This window comes from Nyctereutes procyonoides, unplaced genomic scaffold (genome assembly GCF_905146905.1).
Source record: "Nyctereutes procyonoides isolate TBG_1078 unplaced genomic scaffold, NYPRO_anot_genome, whole genome shotgun sequence".
NCBI classification, from domain to species: Eukaryota; Metazoa; Chordata; class Mammalia; order Carnivora; family Canidae; genus Nyctereutes; species Nyctereutes procyonoides.
Window position 1 is genome coordinate 2,550,799 of NW_026575148.1, and position 17,847 is coordinate 2,568,645.

At 38.6% G+C, this 17,847-nt stretch overlaps 1 protein-coding gene across 1 annotated transcript; it reads right to left on the reverse strand.

Moving 5' to 3' along the window:
- Positions 1 to 214: 214 nt before the first annotated feature.
- MBLAC2 (metallo-beta-lactamase domain containing 2) lies at positions 215 to 17,712 on the reverse strand. The gene is made up of 2 exons (XM_055312785.1): positions 17,064 to 17,712; positions 215 to 3,476 (listed from the first exon to the last, which is right to left on the reverse strand). The coding sequence occupies exons 1-2, from the start codon at positions 17,515 to 17,517 to the stop codon at positions 3,091 to 3,093; spliced, it is 840 nt and encodes a 279-aa protein (XP_055168760.1). The 5' UTR covers positions 17,518 to 17,712; the 3' UTR covers positions 215 to 3,090.
- Between the last annotated feature and the right edge of the window lie 135 nt (positions 17,713 to 17,847).

A 17,847-nucleotide genomic window follows, 5' to 3' on the forward strand; every position in this document is an offset into this window, starting at 1 on the left:
AATTGAATTTAAATTTTAAAAAATGTAAAAAATGCCATATTTATTAACTATTAAAAGTTTATATGGGCATTTTCAGTTTCTGGATTCCCTATTCTTGTCCAGAGTTGATATCTTATTTATTACACATTTTCAAAACTGCACTTCACCTAAGAAATATCCTTGTTAGAAATTAAATGGGAATTTGCTAATATTAGAAAAAAATACCAACTAGAGATTGAAATAAAATGTCCACTTTAATATTTATCACACAAATGTTTACTTACACGTATCTGAAAATTATAAGACAATTTTTGCATGTCACAATTTTATTACTATTCATATAAGAACTTCACAGTCATTTATTCAACTATATCAGGATAACACACAAGGTTTTTGTTTTTTTTTAGACTTCTTAGTTAAAAGCAAACACCAAGGAAAATGAATTTCCAAAGATTAAGTTATTAACAATATAAATAAAAATTATTTCTAAATGTCTTACATTTTGACAACTTTGAATTATACTTACATACTCTTAGTTCCAAAACCATAAATTATAACTCGGGTCACTGTCAGGGTGAAAATATATTTTTTTAAAGCTTCTTTTAAAATATGCTATTATTATGCTTAACATCACTTGATTTATTCTTGGCACATGTGGCATCTGGAAAAGTAAAAATACACTTTGCCAATTTTATGTTATTGTGCAGGTACAAGAGAAAGAGCACAGTTTGGGAGGCAGACAGACCTGTGTTCAATTACCAGCTTTGTTCAAAGTTATGTTGTGTGAGGCTGGTCAATTACTTCTTGGCACGGGGCCAGGATTAAACCAAATAATGCATATTTTAAAATGCATAGCATGGGCACTAAATGAATGATAGATCCTTTCCCCAATCTATTCATACTGAAACAAAAGCAAAATATCAGTCTTATGTTTTTGTCCAACTTGAAAAACTGAAAAAAAATTGGAAATTTAAAAATAAAATTAACCATGTTTTGAAAAATTGTACTTTCAAGAAATAAAGAAAGACTTCATCAGGTTTAAATATTTCTCAATAAAACTTAGTGCCTACTATACCCTGATTTTTTTTAAAAGTCCTAAAGTATGATAAAATGGTCAATGGTTAAGGACTTTTGGTTTTCTTTTGTGCTACTGATATAAAAATAATGGCTATATTTAAGGCTCATTAAGTGATTGTAGTTGCCCTGAACCAAATCTATATTCTTGATGTTGAACTATCAATTGAAACAGACCTACTGCCTTGAATGAGAATGCTCATTTGGTGGCAGGTGGCAGTACAGCTTGACTCATATATATAATCACAAACCCACCTTTCTCATGCTAAATACTTGGTGTTTGGATGATCTAAGATTCCTGAAAATTAAATTTAAATTGTCACAAGGAATAGCCTACTTCAGACAGCAATGCTTCCATCCCTGTTCTTGGCTCTTCTTGTCCCCTACCCTGACTACCCAACAAATCATCTTTCCAAATCTGACTGAAAAACCCCTCCCTCAGGAATCTTTTCTTCACCAAACTCCACATCCCTCCATTTATGTCCCTGAAACTATTCTGTAATTTGTATTAGCTTCAACCTGCATATAATATTAGTCATGTTTTGTTTGCTTTCTACTTCCAGCTAAGATGTAGTCTCTTTGACTTTTTAAACTTCCACAGTGTTTAGCACAATACTGTGCATGTATGTATTTATGTGACTGTGTATATGCATATGGTGTGTGTATGTGTGTTGAATGAATAAAAGACTAAAGAACCTGGGTGGGTATAGGGTGGGAACATTTCCTAATTTTTCAGAAATAAAAATTTCCTAAACCTTTTTAAGACTAAAGAATCTGGTTTCCAAAGCTATCTCAGTTTGGGTTTGAACATGTCAATAATAAAAAAGGCAGTGAAAAACCTGTTTAAAAAACCTTTATGAAATATTCCAAAAGGCTTTTTAATAAATTATAAAGAGCACCAAACTAAAATATTTTACTAAATAGTGGGCTAACCTTTCTTATAACTTTATAAATGTAGACTTTTTATTCAAGACAAAGAATACTGAACAGGAATAGGTGTTGTGAATCAGGATAAAAAAGGCAATTAATCTAAGTCAACATCTAATGTGTATTTTGCAATTCATCTGAAAAGCCTTCTGTGGTACACATGTATGTTATGGTAAGTAAAAGAATGATTTATATCAGGATGTCGTAGATCTCTATAGTTTTCTGATACTATAAAATATGATACATATACTGAAGCTGCTATTTAACAAGGAAAATTTTGTTTATAATAGCTGTTAATATTAAAATAGGATATAATAAAAAATTATTTTCAATGTGTATATTTTCAAATTTGCCTGACAGTGTCCTTTTGAGAAATCTGACAATTTGTAATTAGATTACAGACATTTGAATTTCATTTTTATGATTGAAAATATTACACTCACATAACAAACAATGCTATATAGTAGCTTTTTACTGAAGCACTCTGCAATTTATATTTAAAGCTTTGCAATAAAACAAAATTCATTGTACTCTGTAAGTAAAATTATACAACATATAATACACACCATAATTACATTAGGAATAAATAAACGAAGCATAAAAACTCTGTGCCATAACAATGTATTATTTTAGCTGTCATTCTAAATATTAATTTATATGTTTGTATTGAGTCCTAATGTATTTTAAACTCAAGAACCTTTATCTTTAAAGAATATACTCAAAATACCAAATTTGGAGTATAAACATAACATTTTATGCCTCTTTCTCTAGGTCACGTAGGAAATAAAATAAGACAAATGGGAGGCAAGGACAGTTCTTTCTATTACTGCAAAATGCCTCTTTGCTTTCACATATATTTCTGTGTCATTTCTGGAATATTACAAGATGACAAATATTACAAGACAAGAGCTTGGCAAATTATAAGCTTATTTAAGTGATTTCTTATTTGGAAGAAAGGAAAAAATTTAAACAAAGAACTTTTGGCTTACTCATTCTCAATTTTTTTTTTCTCTAATAAAGCACTTCTTGAAATGCTCACTATTAATCATTTTAAACAGCACAAAATGAATTTGATTAATTTACAGAATTCATCACAATAGGTCATAGATACTAGGGTGAGGTCCTAGAATTTGTTACACGTAAGGCTAAACTCGCAAGAGATCGCATGGCAAAAGTAGAAACTTTGTGACATATCCCAGCTTTTGAAATATAGTTAGAAGCCAATCGAAAAAGCCTTTCAGCACCAAAGGTATTGAAGTGCCCAGGAAGCACTTTCTCTACCAGACCTCTGTCCACTAATTCTATCAGACGTTCACAGGTTCCAACATAGTCACTTATCCTGCTGTACGGGAGCCAGTCAATCAGTGATCCATCATACACCACATCTCCACTGAAGAGAATCTTTCGGTCTTTGTCATGTAAGCAAATACTGCCCCTGGAGTGACCAGGCATGTGCATAACAGTGAGCTGTCTGTCACCAAGGTTGATCACATCCCCTACAAATGGAAACAGATTTTACAGATAAACATGTTGTATACTTGCTTCAATCACTTAAAGAATAAAAGAACATTAGATGGTTTCAAAGAGTAGTTGTAGGGAAGGATGACACTTAATTTTATTTCAAAAATACAGTATTTCTTTTTTTTATTTTTATTTTTTTTTAATTTTTATTTATTTATGATAGTCACAGAGAGAGAGAGAGAGAGAGAGAGAGGCAGAGACACAGGCAGAGGGAGAAGCAGGCTCCATGCACCGGGAGCCCGATGTGGGACTCGATCCCAGGTCCCCAGGATCGCGCCCCGGGCCAAAGGCAGGCGCCAAACCGCTGCGCCACCCAGGGATCCCCCAAAATACAGTATTTCTTAATGATTTAAAAATAAGTTGCCCATATTTCATTTCTATTGTTTGCTTGACTAGTGTTTGTCAAGTGAGTTATGTGAAACACTATTTCTGCAGGTTGTTAGGATACATAAAAAAAAAGGGAAGATTGTGTAGTCAAAGAGTTTTGGAAACCTTTCCTTCAAGGAAAATGAAGCAGCTTTTTTTTTTCTGCAAGGCTTCTGACAACTTTTTAATATGCTAATCTACATTGTAGATATACAGAAGGGAGATATGATTGTACCATTTCTCAAACTTATTTGACCACAAAACTAATTTTTCAGTAAATCCATGGTACCAGTGTCTTGACGACACAATTCATGAATGCTGCTCTTTGAGGTATGAGTGCAAAATTGCTGTTTCACTGGATTTAAATCAGTACTAATTTAAGTAAATCATCATAATCTTAAAGTTCCATATGGTTATCTTTAGTGCAAATATATATACATGCAGAAAAAAAAAATCAAAGACATATAGTTAAAAAGTTAATAGGGGGGATGCCTGGGTGGCTCAGTGGTTGAGCATCTGCCTTCGGCTCAGGGTGTAATCCCGGGGTCCGGGATCAAGTCCCACATTGGGCTCCTTGAGGGGAGCCTACTTCTCCCCTGCCTATATCTCTGCCTCTCTCTGTGTCTCTCATGAATAAATAAATAAAATCTTTTTTAAAAAGTTAATAGAGGAATTAAAACAGTGTAAAAATCAGAATTTGTTAAACCTAAAAAACAATAAAAGAGCAAAAGAGGGATAGATAAGAAATAAGGCATAGAAAACAAATAACAAAATGGCGCACTTACATTCAACTATATCAATAATTACATTAAATGTTAATGAGATAAACATTCCAGTCAAAGGCAGAGATTATCAAAATAGATTTAAAAAGCAAGACATGGGGCGCCTAGATGGCTCATCGAGTAAGTGTCTGAATTCCATTCAGGTCATGATCTCAGAATCCTGGGACTGAGCCCCCTATCTGGCTCCCTGCTTAGCGGGGAACCTACCCCCTCCCCCCGCCATACACATGTGCACCGTCTCTCTCCCTCTCAAATAAATAAATAACATCTTGAAAAAATAGTAATAAAAAGCAAGATACATATGCAGTCTGTAAGAGAGGACCTATAAGATCAAAGACAAAAAGAGGTTGAAAAAGTTATACCACATAAAGATTAATAAGAGATCTAGAGTGGCTATTTTAATATTAGGAAAAAAAAGGACTATTAGTAGAGAAAAGAGGTATATTTTATTAGGATATACATTGTCAACACACTAAAACATTATGAATGTGCTTGTACCTAAAGTAGAGACTAAAATTCACAAAGCAAAAACTGATAGAACTGAAATAAGAATAAACAGTTCAAGAGTACCTGGGTAGCCTAGTCATTTAATCCTCTGACTCTTGATTTTGGCTAAGGTCAGGATCTCAGAGTCATGAGATCAAGCCCCATGACAGCTTATGTGGAGTCAGTTTAGGACTCTCTCCCTTCCCTCTGCCCCTCCCCTATGAGCCTGCTCACACATGCTCTCTCAAATAAATATCTTTAACAGAAGAATAGGGGGGAAAAACAAAAAAATAAAAAACCCCAAAAGAATAGAGGATCTCTGGGTGGCTCAGTGGTTTAGCGCTTGCCTTCAGCCCAGGGCTTGATCCTGGAGACCCGGGATCGAGTCCCACATCAGGCTCCCTGTACGGAGCCTGCTTCTCCCTCTGCCTGTGTCTCTGCCTCTCTCTCTCTCTCTCTGTGTCTCTCATGAATAAATAAAATCTTAAAAAAAAGAATAAACAGTTAAACAATTATCCTTAGAGATTTAAATATTCCTCTCTAAATAATTTGTAAAATAAATAAGTAGATAAATAGTAAGACTACAGAAAACATGAACAACACTATCAACCAACTTGACCTAAGTAACATATATAAAATTCTTTTTCTTAAAAGAGCATATATTCTTTTTACTGCACATGGAATATTCACTGGGGTATACAGTGAGACCATCAAGCAAGTCTCAGAAAATATGAAAGGAATAAAATCATAAAAATATGTTGTTTAACTACAACATAATCAAATGAGAAATTAGTAACAAACATAAATATGGGAAATATCCAGATATGCAAAGTAAGCATCACAATTCTATATAACTTATGGATCAAGGATGAAATCCCAAAGGAGATTAGAAAATCTCTTGAATTGAATGAAAATAAAAATAAAATGTATCCAAATTTATGGGATGCAGCTAACACAGTGCTTAGAAAAAAATTTATTGCTTTCAATGCTTATTTATAAAGGGTTAACTGTTTAAAATCAGAGTTTCTAACTAAAGTTTCAATCTTAAGAAGTTAGGAAAAGGAGCAAATTAAGTACAAAGTAATTGAATGAAAAAAATTAGAGAAAACACAAAGTTCAAAAATTAGGAATGAAAGAAAGGGTATCACTATTACACTAAGGAAATTAAAGGGAGTATATGGGAATGTTATGAATATCTTTAAGTCAACAAATTTGACAGCTTAGTTAAAATAAATTCGAGAATGGTGAATAACTAACAAGACAGGAAACAACAAATGTTGGAGAGGATGTGGAGAAAGGGGAACCCTCTTGCACTGTTTTTGGGAATGTGAACTGGGTCAGCCACTCTGGAAAACTGTATGGAGGTTCCTCAAAGAGTTAAAAATAGAGCTACCCTACGACCCAGCAATTGCACTGCTGGGTATTTACCCCAAAGATTCAGATGCAGGAAATCTTGGCAGGACACCTGCACCCCAATGTTCATAGCAGAAATGTCCACAATAGCCAAACTGTGGAAGGAGCCTCGGTGTCTATCGACAGATGAATGGATAAAGAAGATGTGGTTTATGTATACAATGGAATATTACTCAGCCATCAGAAACTACGAATACCCACCATTTGCTTCAATGTGGATGGAACTGGAGGGTGTTATGCTGAGTGAAGCGAGTCAATCAGAGAAGGACAAACATTATACGGTTTATTCATACAGGGAATATAAAAAATAGTGAAAGAGAATAAAGGGGGAAAGGAGAGAAAATGAGTGGGAAATATCAGAAAGGGAGACAACATGAGAGACTCCTAACTCTGGGAAATGAACAAGGGGTAGCAGAAGGGGAAGTGGGTGGGGGGATGGGGTGACTGGGTGACAGGCACTGAGGGGGGCACTGGATGGGATGAGCACTGGGTGTTATGCTATATGTTGGCAAATCGAACTCCAATAAAAATAAATAAATAAATAAATAAATAAATAAATAAATAAATAAATAAATAAATAAATAAATTAGATTCTTAGAGACGAATTACCTAAAGTGATTGAAGAAGAAATAGAAAATCTAAATAGACCTATATAAAGCAGAGAAATTGATTAATAATTTAAATCTCCCCACAAAGAAAAGTACAGGCTCAAAGATGGCTTCATTGTGTCAATCACTCAAGACAGGGAAAGAATCTAGACTTTCAGAGTATCGATGAGGAGGGAAAGTTTTCAAATGCAATTTTAGACAAAGACAATGTAAAAAAAAGAAAACTACAAAACAATATTCCTAATGAAAGTAGTCTCAAAATCCATATCAAAATATTGGCCAATTAAATACAGCAATTTATAATAGAATAATGATCAAATGGGGTTTATCACAGATATGTAAATTTGGTTTGATGTCTGAAAATCAAGTAATGTAATATACTATATTAGTAAAATAAAGGAGAAATGCCATATGAACATTTCGATAGATGTGGCAAAGCATATGACAAAATCCAACCCTTACTAGTGATAAAACGCAGCAAACTAGAAAGAGAAGGAAAGGTCCTCAACTTGATAACGGGCACCTATGAAAAACCTACAGCTAATATATCACTGAATAGAAACACTAAAGGTTTTCCTCCTAAGGTAAGAACAAGGCAAGGATGTTTACTTTTGCCATTTCTATTTAACATTACACTAAAGATTCTAGCCACTGCAGTAAGATAAGAAAAAGAGAATAAAGTCACACAGAGTTGGAAAAGAAGTAAATCTATCTTTATTCATAGATAAAAAGATCTTTTTGTAGAAAATTCCAAGAAATGTACAAAAAAAGAGAATTAAAAGGCAAGTTTAACAATGTCACGGGTACAAGATACAAAAATCAATTGTATTTCTATATATTACCAATGAACAATCAAAAAATGAATTTAAAAGCCATTTCATTCACAACAGCATCAAGAAGAATAAAATACTTAGGGAGGAAAATTTAATAAAAGATGTCTTTTATATTTATACACTGAAAAAGTATAAAAACACTATTAAGAGAAATTAAAGACCTAAATAAAAGGAGAGGGATGCCATGTCATTTAACTGGAAGCCTCAAAATTGCTAAGATGGTATTTAGATTTGATTTTTCCTATAGCTGCACTGTCCAATAGATCTTTCAGAGATTACTGAAATATTCTGTATCAACACTGTCCAATAGGGTAGCCACTAGCCTCTGGCTAATGGTACTTGAAATAAGGCAAATGCACTAGAATTTTAATTTTAATCAATACTAAGTAACTCAAATTTGTATTTAGGTAAGTCTCATATGGCTAAGGGCTACTGTAATCATGAGTATAGATCTATAGGTTTAATACAATCTCAATCAAAATCTTGACCTTTTTTGCAGAAATTGGAAATCTCAATTTAAAAGGTATATGAAAAAATGCAAATAAAAAAATAGGAGAAAATCTTTGTGATCTTGGGCTAGACATAGCTGCTAGATATGACACAAATAAAGCATAAAGAAAAATGACTAATTAAACTCATCCAAGTTATAAACATTCTTGCTTAAAAATATACCATTAAGAAAGCAAAAAGGCGAGATGCCTGGGTAGCTGAGCAGTTGAAAGTCTGCCTTCACTGAGGGGGTGAATCTGGGGTCCAGGGATGGAGTCCCACATTGGGCTCCCTGTGAGAAGCCTGCTTCTCCCTCTGTCTGTGTCTCTGCCTCTCTCTGTGTCTCTCATGAATAAATAAATAAAATCTTAAAAAAAAAAAAAGAAAAAAAGAAAAAAAGCAAGGTATACATTGGGAGAAAATTTTTGCAAAACATACGTCTAATAAAGGACTTGAATTCCAAATACATAAAGAATATTTATAACTCAAGAATAAAACAAAGATAATTATTTTTTATTTTTATTTTTAAAAAGATTTTATGTATTCATGAGAGAGAGAGAGAGGCAGAGACACAGGCAGAGGGAGAAGCAGGCTCCATGCAGGGAGCCTGATGTGGGACTCAATCCTGGATCTCCAGGATCAGGCCCTGGACCCAACGTGGCACTAAAGTGCTGAGCCACCCGGGCTGCCCAAAAGATAAAAATTTTTTCAAAGAAGAGATTTTAATAGACCTTTTAACAAGGAAGATATTTGAATAGCGAATAAGTACCTGAAAATATGCTCAAATTAATTAGTTATTAGGGAGATGCTAATTAAACCACAATGAAATATCACTACTTGCTCACTAGACTGGCTAACATAAAAACAGACTGACAAAATCAAGTGTTGACAAAGATGTGAAGAAACGAACTCTCATCCAGTTTGGGATGCATTTGGGAATGTAAAATGGTATAACTACATTGACAAACAGGAACTTTCTTAAAAAATTAACGTCCACTTACCATAAGATCCAGGAATTCCTTTCTTAGGTATCTACCAAGGGAAATGAAAACATGCATCCACACAAGACTTACATGCAGATGTTCTTGGCAGCTTTATTAATAACAGCCTGAAACCAAGGGTGCGTGGGTGTCTCAGCAGTTAAGCATCCAGCTATTGATTTTGGCTCAGGTCATGATCTTAGGGTTGTGAGATTGAGCCCTTCGTTGGGCTCTGCACTGGGCATGAAGCCTCTTAAGATTTTTTTCTCTCCCTTTGCCCCACCACCGTACTCATACATGCACACAAGTCCTCTCTCTCTCTCAAATAAATGAAAGATTCAAATTTCCTTCAACAGGTGAGTAGATAAAATGTTATATCCATAAATGGATTATTTCTGAGCAAGAGTAAGGAATGAATTATTAAAAGGTACAACATGGACAAATCTCCAAAACGTCACTCCACATGAAAGAAGACAGTCACAAAAGATCATATATGATTGAATTTGTAGAAACTTTTCAGAAAAAAACAAAGAAACAAAACACCATAGTGACAAAACAGTTCAGTGGGGCCAGGAGTGAGAACAGGGATTGTTCTGGTATTTTCTTGAATTGCAGTAATTATGTTAAGATGGATTCAGACACTCAACTTTTTCTGCATTCTAGTCATAAGGGGCCAGACTCCTTTACAAGATAGTTGCTCTATATTTAAAGTGCCTCTGGGGAATCACAAACCACTGCCATTTATGTATGGTTGGCAAGTAAGGTAAAGAAATTATAGCTAAGTTAGTGTAATATAATAGAGTTGTTGGAGATCGATTTTTTCGTAAGTGTATAGAAAGGAGGGGAGTGAGGGAAACCCTCCCAAAAAACAGCTGTAGCTAATTGGAATCTTACAGATCTTTCCGGGTGATATTCAAGATATTTAGCAAGGTAGGTCATAAGTGCCCACCTATCAAAATGGATACCAATTGTAAGCAGTTGTTAAGGTCATAATGGCTAAATATCAGTAGATCTGCCATTACCCTGTGGCTTTATAAATGCCTCCCATATGCTTATAATGCTCACATATATAATTTCATCATGACTGCTCTTACAAGAATCAGAATTGCCTATGAAATGTATTTATATATACAAATACCATATATAAATATATAATACACATTCATGAACAATATCTTTCCAAGCCCTCACCCTGACCCAGTTGTATCAGATTGCAGCCATATACTAAACTTCTCTAGGCTTCTCAAATACCCTTTCCCATCTTGGTATTCCCCAACCTTTTACTTCATTTTTAATCAAAGAAATATATGTACATATTTCAATTAAGATATCCTAGAAGGGCTTAAAATATAAGAAAAAGTTATTTGCTCCATTCTAACTCTGTCTCCAATCCTGCTCCAAGAATCCACCACTTTTTAACAATTTTTCTTCTGGTAGCTGCCTCTACTGGATATACCCATCTCTAAATAATTTTTATATTTCATTTCTTGATTTACCAATTAGATACACTGTACTGATTTCATTCATGTATTACCATTTCTTGGTTTTTAAATTTTAGATGATATTGATTGACTTCCACTACGAAATACATGAATTTTTAGCTCTTTTACTCTTCATCTCTTGGAACTATGTATTTCTCATCCTCTCACCCTGCAAAAGAGTAATGATTTAACAGCTCCAATGTGGAGGTCTTTATGCCTGGCATAGTATCATTGTTCAGAGTATCATCTTTGCCATTATTCTGATGCTTCCTTCCAACTATCTCTTGTATTAAATCTCTTGTTTCCTGTATTTCATGTCTCCCTCTTGCTTTACTTCCTTATTTTGAAGGGAGTAACTAAGATAAAAATTATTATTATTTTTTAAAGATTTTATTTATTTATTCATGATAGACACACATAAAGAGAGAGAGGCAGAGACACAGGCAGAGGAAGAAGCAGGCTCCATGCAGGGAGCCCGATATAGGACTTGATCCCAGGATTCCAGTATCATGCCCTGGGCTGAAGGCAGGCACTTAAACCGCTGAGCCACCCGGGCTGCCCAAGATAAAATTATATAGTAGTAACTTTCTGAGCAACAACATGTGGGAAACAATCTTTTTGAGTATATGACTGTTAGTGAAATGGATGCAGAATTCTAAGCTGGAAATGAACTGTATTCAAATAAGGCATAGTTTTCCTTCTTTACCTCCAAAGCCATTATGATCTGTGCAGGTGACTTTTTTTTTTTTTTAAGATTTATTTGAGAGAGAGAGAGAGAAGTATGTGTGGGGGGTGGTGACAGAGACAAGATAGAATCTCAAGCAGACTCCCCACTGAGCACAGAACCTTACACAAGGCTTGATTCCAGGATCCTGAAATCATGACCTAAGCTGAAATGAAGAGTTGGACACTTAACCGACAGAGCCACTCAGGTGCCCCTGTATAAATGACTTTTTAAATTAAAATTTCTGGAAGTTTGATTCCAGTATTCTGCAATTTTACAATAATATGCCTTTGGTTGGGTGTGTTTTCATTCATGCTAGACACTCTGTGGGCTCTCTCAATCTGAAAATTTATGTCTCTTAATTACGGGATATTTTCATGAATAATCTGTTATGCTTTCTTTTCCCCCACTTTCTCTATTCCACTTGTGCTTCTTTTATTCCAATGTTGAATTTTCCAAACTGGCCCTCTACTGGTTATCTCCTAGTCATCATTTTGCCTATCTGCTCTTTCTTTTTAAGGTTTTCAACTTTATCTGCCAGTTCTTCTTCTAAGAAACTTCTGCCATTTTAGGGGCATCTGGGTGGTTCAGTCGGTTAAGCAACTGACTATTGATTTCAGCTCAGATTATCATCTAAGGATCACGAGATCAACCCTCATGTTGAGCCCCACATCAGGCAGCGGGCAATTTCTGCTTCTCTCTCTCTCTCCCTCACCCTCTGCCCCTCCCCCTGTCACAAGTATTCTCTCTCTGAAATAAATCTTAAAAAAAAAAAAGAAACTTCTGTCGTTTTAAATTCCAAGAGCTCTTGTGTGTGTGTGTGTGTGTGTGGTGTGTGTGCACATACTGTTCTGTTGCTTATTTTTAAAGCTTCCTATTGGGCAGCCCCGGTGGCGTAGCAGTTTAGCGCCGTCTGCAGCCTGGGGTGTGATCTTGGAGACCCTGGATCGAGTCCCACATCAGGCTTCCTTTAAGGAGTCTGCTTCTCCCTCTGCCTGTGTCTCTGCCCCTCTCTGTCTCTATGAATAAATAAAATCTTAAAAAAAAATAAAGCATCCTATTATCTCTTGGATATCTTTTTTTTTTTTTTTTAGGATTTTATTTATTTATTCATTAGAGAGGGGGGGTGGTACAGAGACACAGGCAGAGGGAGAAGCAGGCTCCATGCAGGGAGCCCGATGTGGGACTCAATCCCTGGTCTCCAAGATCAGGCCCTGGGCTGAAGGTGGTGCTAAACCACTGAGCCACCTGGGCTGCCCTCTCTTGGATATCTTGAATGCAATAGCTTCTGTTATCCCCTGATGCTATTAATGATAGTCTTCCCCTCTCACTAGCTTCATGCTGTGTATTTCAGTATTTGATCTCATGTTAGACGATTTTCTCAGATTTTTCATAATGCTTGGTTGCCTGTTTAAGAATGGGCATGAAAAGGCTGCTTAAAACACATGCATTGGGACTAGCTGACCAAGGCTTCACTGTAGAGACATCAAGCCAAAGACTGACTTAAGGATCAGCATCTTAGTTTTTCCTCCAGGGCTGAATACATTTGCCAGATAAGCTTCTTCCAATATGCTACTTAGGGAGTAAAGATCTGGCTTTCATCCTTCTTGAAAACTAGTAGGAAACATTCATATTCTCTCTCTCTCTCTCTCTCTCTCTCTCTCTCTCTCTCTCACACACACACACACACACACACACACACACACGTTTTCCATACTGAATTCTGAGCTCAAAGGTACTCAGCATGCTTCAATCAAGAAACTCCTCTGCTTTACTCTCCCCAGAGAACACACTAACCGAATGGGCATTCCAGAGTTTTAACAGTTTCTTAAATGGTTTTCAACTATTCTACTTATTTTAGTATTCTTTCCTTTGCTTCCACTAAGGTACCAGCTACTGCTAATTCCTGGGTCTTTTAAGGTTCCTGCAGTACAAACTGGATTGGCTCTTGATTTCCCCTGTCAGGAGATAAAACTGCTGACTCAGTCATCACATTTACTCTCCAGCGTCCAAAATAATTCAATAGAGATTTATAGTTAAACAGACAAACCATGGTCCCTTTAATCTAGTCTTAGGTTTGGGATGGAGTCAAGATAGATGTGTTTTTCAATCTGCTACCTTTCTGGAATCGTTTTTTTGTTTTTAACCTCCCCAAATGATTTAAGTCCACCTGTCATAACTGTGTAATTATCTTGGTGACTCAGGGCAAATTGTTTAAACACATATAATAGGGGACCAAATGTCTACAATTCATATCACTTGAATATTGTGAAAAACAGACAAAAAGATGTGTGCCCAGTGAAGAAGGTGCTCTATTTACCTAAGGTTTATCTATCTTCTTATAGGAGGACACTATTTCACTATTAGTAGGGGGAGTTGTTTTTCCATCAAAGATGATATACTGGATGATGATCTCTCCTTGTCTCTCATAACCCAAAGTCAGCTTTTGGGTTATTATACAGTGCCCAGATTTATGCTGCCTTATGACAGGTGAACATCAAGTCATTAACTGTAATGTAATAAACTAATGACTTCAGCCTCCTTATGCTGTAACTAAAGCAATGACTTTATGTTGTTTGGGTGTGTGCTGTTCATGTGTGTGTGTAACTATGTAGGAGTTTTTCATATAAATATTTTATATCTCATTCAAGGCATTTGGATTATGATAACAGCAAGTTTTAGCAGGCCACACCATTCAGAAGAGAAAGGAAATTAATATTCCTAAAAAAGAGAAAATTAGATACTACTTGAGAGGTGAGGCATTCTGCTTCTAATGAAAAACAACTTTTAATTTTAACACACTATTTTCAACTTTAGGTGTTTGGTAAATATTAAGCTTTTTTTCCCCCCACACCTGCAGAGGTGTAAAGCACCACACAAGTAGCTTGCCAGGCCTCCTTGCAGTTCCAAAATGCTATAATGCTACCACCATCAACTGGAATTTAGGAAACCTGGGTTCTAGTTCCAGCTCTCAAACTGGCTATGTGACCTAGGCAGGATATTCAGGCCTGGTTGGACTCTTCATCTATAAAATAGCAATTCTTAAAATTCTTTCACAATTGGGATGGCTGGGTGGCTCAGCGGTTGAACCTCTGTCTTTGGCTCAGGGCATGATCCTGGAGTTGTGGGATCAAGTCCCACATCAGTCCCTGCATGGAGCCTGCTTCTCCCTCTGCCTGTGTCTCTGCCTCTCTCTGTGTATTTCTCTATTTATCATGAATAAATAAATAAAATCTTTAAAACAAACAAACAAACATTCTTTCACAATTGATTTCCTATTGCTGGCACAGGAGCAAAAGTAAACAAATCAGAAATAATGTATTCATTCAGACCAGTTAATATATATTAAATACTAATGCAAACTTTTTTTTGGTCTCAGTGCTATAATTAATTTACTTTGAATACCTATCAAGTGCATGAAAATCCTATCTCTAAAAAGTATCAATTTTATCAAGAAATACAAGAAATACTGTGAATGTACTTTTCTTTCCTCTCCAATTGTCAGATAATGACTCCCACATAACCAGTCTTTTTTTTTTAATCTTTAGATATAATATTTTAATGAAAAGACTTTTTGGGTGGGGTTTGAGGGAGAGAATCTTGCTTTCTATTTTTTTTTTTATATTTCCAGTGATCAAGATCTTATTTATACAATAAACTGATTTTTGTAAAAATATTTCATTATTTGTCATATTGGTCAGTCATAAAGTAGCCTTATTGTGCTGCAGCAACAGGATTTTTCTACCTCTTGGAGGAACGTTTTAATAAAATTGGTAATTAAAATGGTTTCAAGAGGGGATCCCTGGGTGCCTCAGCAGTTTGGCACCTGCCTTCCGCCCAGGGTGTGATCCTGGAGTCCGCAGATCAAGTCCCACGTCCATCAAGTCCCACGTCGGGCTCCCTGCATGGAGCCTGCTTCTCCCTCTGCCTGTGTCTCTGCCTCTCTCTCTCTCTGTCTCTCATGAATAAATAAATAAAATCTTTAAAAAAATAAATAAATAAAATGGTTTCAAGATAAAAATGTGAGAAGGGGGTTTCACATCCTACTCAGAATTACTATAATATGTTTATGGGGTAGTACATGCTTTAATCCATTGCACCTTGGTTCAAATCCTAGATTTTGTCACTATCACGCTCTGTGGACTCTCGGCAAGCCTATTTATTTATTTAAAATCTTTTTTTTTTTTTTGAAGATTTTATGTATTCATGAGAGAGAGAGAGGCAGAGAGAGAAGCAGGCCCCATGCAGGGAGCCCGACGGGGCGACTCGATCCCTGGTCTCCAGGGTCAGGCCCTGGGCCGAAGGCAGCGCTAAACCACTGGGCCACCGGGGCTGCCCTCGGCAAGCCATTTAATTAGGGGTCAGCCACCTCGCTTCAAACGTGCTGTGAAGATAAAATGAAATCAACAAAGCATTCTAAAAAAGAAAAGAAGGAAATTAATATACAAATATTGCTCTTGTGGCTAATTACCTCAATTGTAAGTGCCTGCTTGGGATTGAGAGGGCTGGAGCCCTACTCTTACATTTTATCCCATTAGTTTCTCTCCGATCCGCATCTCGTCTTTTATTACAGAGCCCAAGGCCCAAGGCTCTCCATGCATCAGACCACATACTTCACTATCACCGGAAATAACCTCCTTATTGATTTTTCTCAGGCCTTGCTCGAAACCAGACCATATATCGTCATCCTGTAAGAATCACATATTCTGCTTTTTTACGGTCGCTATCAAGCTTTTCTCTAATGCGGCGACATCAAGGACAGAAACCCATGTGGAAGACGAGGCTGCACGAGCAGACTGGAACCGCTGCTCTCCAAGGGCTTTCTGAACCTACAGGTGGGCATCGCTCATGCCCAGCGGCGACCACCGACGTAGCGGGTGAAGTCAGCCGTTCTCGAAAGCACAGAGCATGTCGTGAACTCTATCAAGAGTCATTTCTTAAAAGTCTTTTCGCTAGAAAAGGCTCCTGGAAACCAGACCGGTGTTCGGAGAAAAGAATGGGACCTCCCTAGTCGCAAGCCCCTGTTTGGTTACCAGTGTACCCGACGCAAGAAACTGGCTGGAGGGTCAACAGTGGCGGGGTTTCCGCGATGTGACAAGGAGCCAGCCGAGGGCTGCAGCATGCATCCGTCCTGGCCTAGGGCTGCAGCAAAGCATCCCTCCCAGCTTAGGGCTGCAGCATGCATCCGTCCCGGCCTAGGGCTGCAGCATGCATCCCTCCCAGCTTAGGGCTGCAGCACGCATCCCTCCCAGCTTAGGGCTGCAGCACGCATCCCTCCCAGCCTAGGCCTGCAGCATGCATCCCTCCCAGCCTAGGCCTGCAGCATGCATCCCTCCCAGCCTAGGCCTGCAGCACGCATCCCTCCCGCCCTGAGCAAGCGCGCGCCAGAGGGCCCTTTACCGTCTTGCAGGACGAGGCTGGGCTGCACCGCCTGCACCCGGAACTGCCTGGCCCTCCAGCCGGGGCTGGGCGCCCGCACCACCTCGCTGTCAGACAGCCAGGTCACCGTCTCAAAATTGTCCCCGCGAGCCAGCGCCTCGGCCTCGGCGTGATGCACCGCCACCCGGTCGAACTGGTAGAGGCCCCCGGAGTGGTCGAAGTGCACGTGGGTGGCCACAGCCAGCAGGGGCCGGCCCGCCGCGTCCCCCCCGGCCCCGAGGTCCTGCAGGAGGCCGGCGGAGTACAGGTACTCCGGGAGGCTGCGCAGCCCCAGGCCCGTGTCGATCACCACGTCTTGCTCGGAACCGCGCACCAGCCAGATGTTGGCGCGGTTGCCGGACTCGTAGAAGCGCTCCTGGATCCAGAAGATGCCGTCGCCCAGGGACTTGTGGGCGTACCACTCGAGCGCGGACATGCTGGGCAGGGGTGCGGCCGTGCGGGGCCGCTTGCAGCGCTAACGCGGGGGCCCTGCCGCAGAGCGGAGGCGACCGGAGGCCGCGTCCTCACCCGGGGCCGCCTGACTGCTGGGCAGGCGCCAGGTGCTCCCGCCCACCGCGCGCCGCGAAGCTCCCCCCGCCGGCGCCGAAAGAGTCAGGCGAGGCCGGCGGGGCGGTACGGCGCCTGCCAGGGGCTAAAAAGCCTCTCGCCCAGTGGGCGGGGCCAGCGCGGGCGGGGCGGGGCCGGCGGGCCGGGGGCGGGGCCGGCGCGGGCGGGGCGGGGCCGGCGCGGGCGGGGCGGGGCCGGA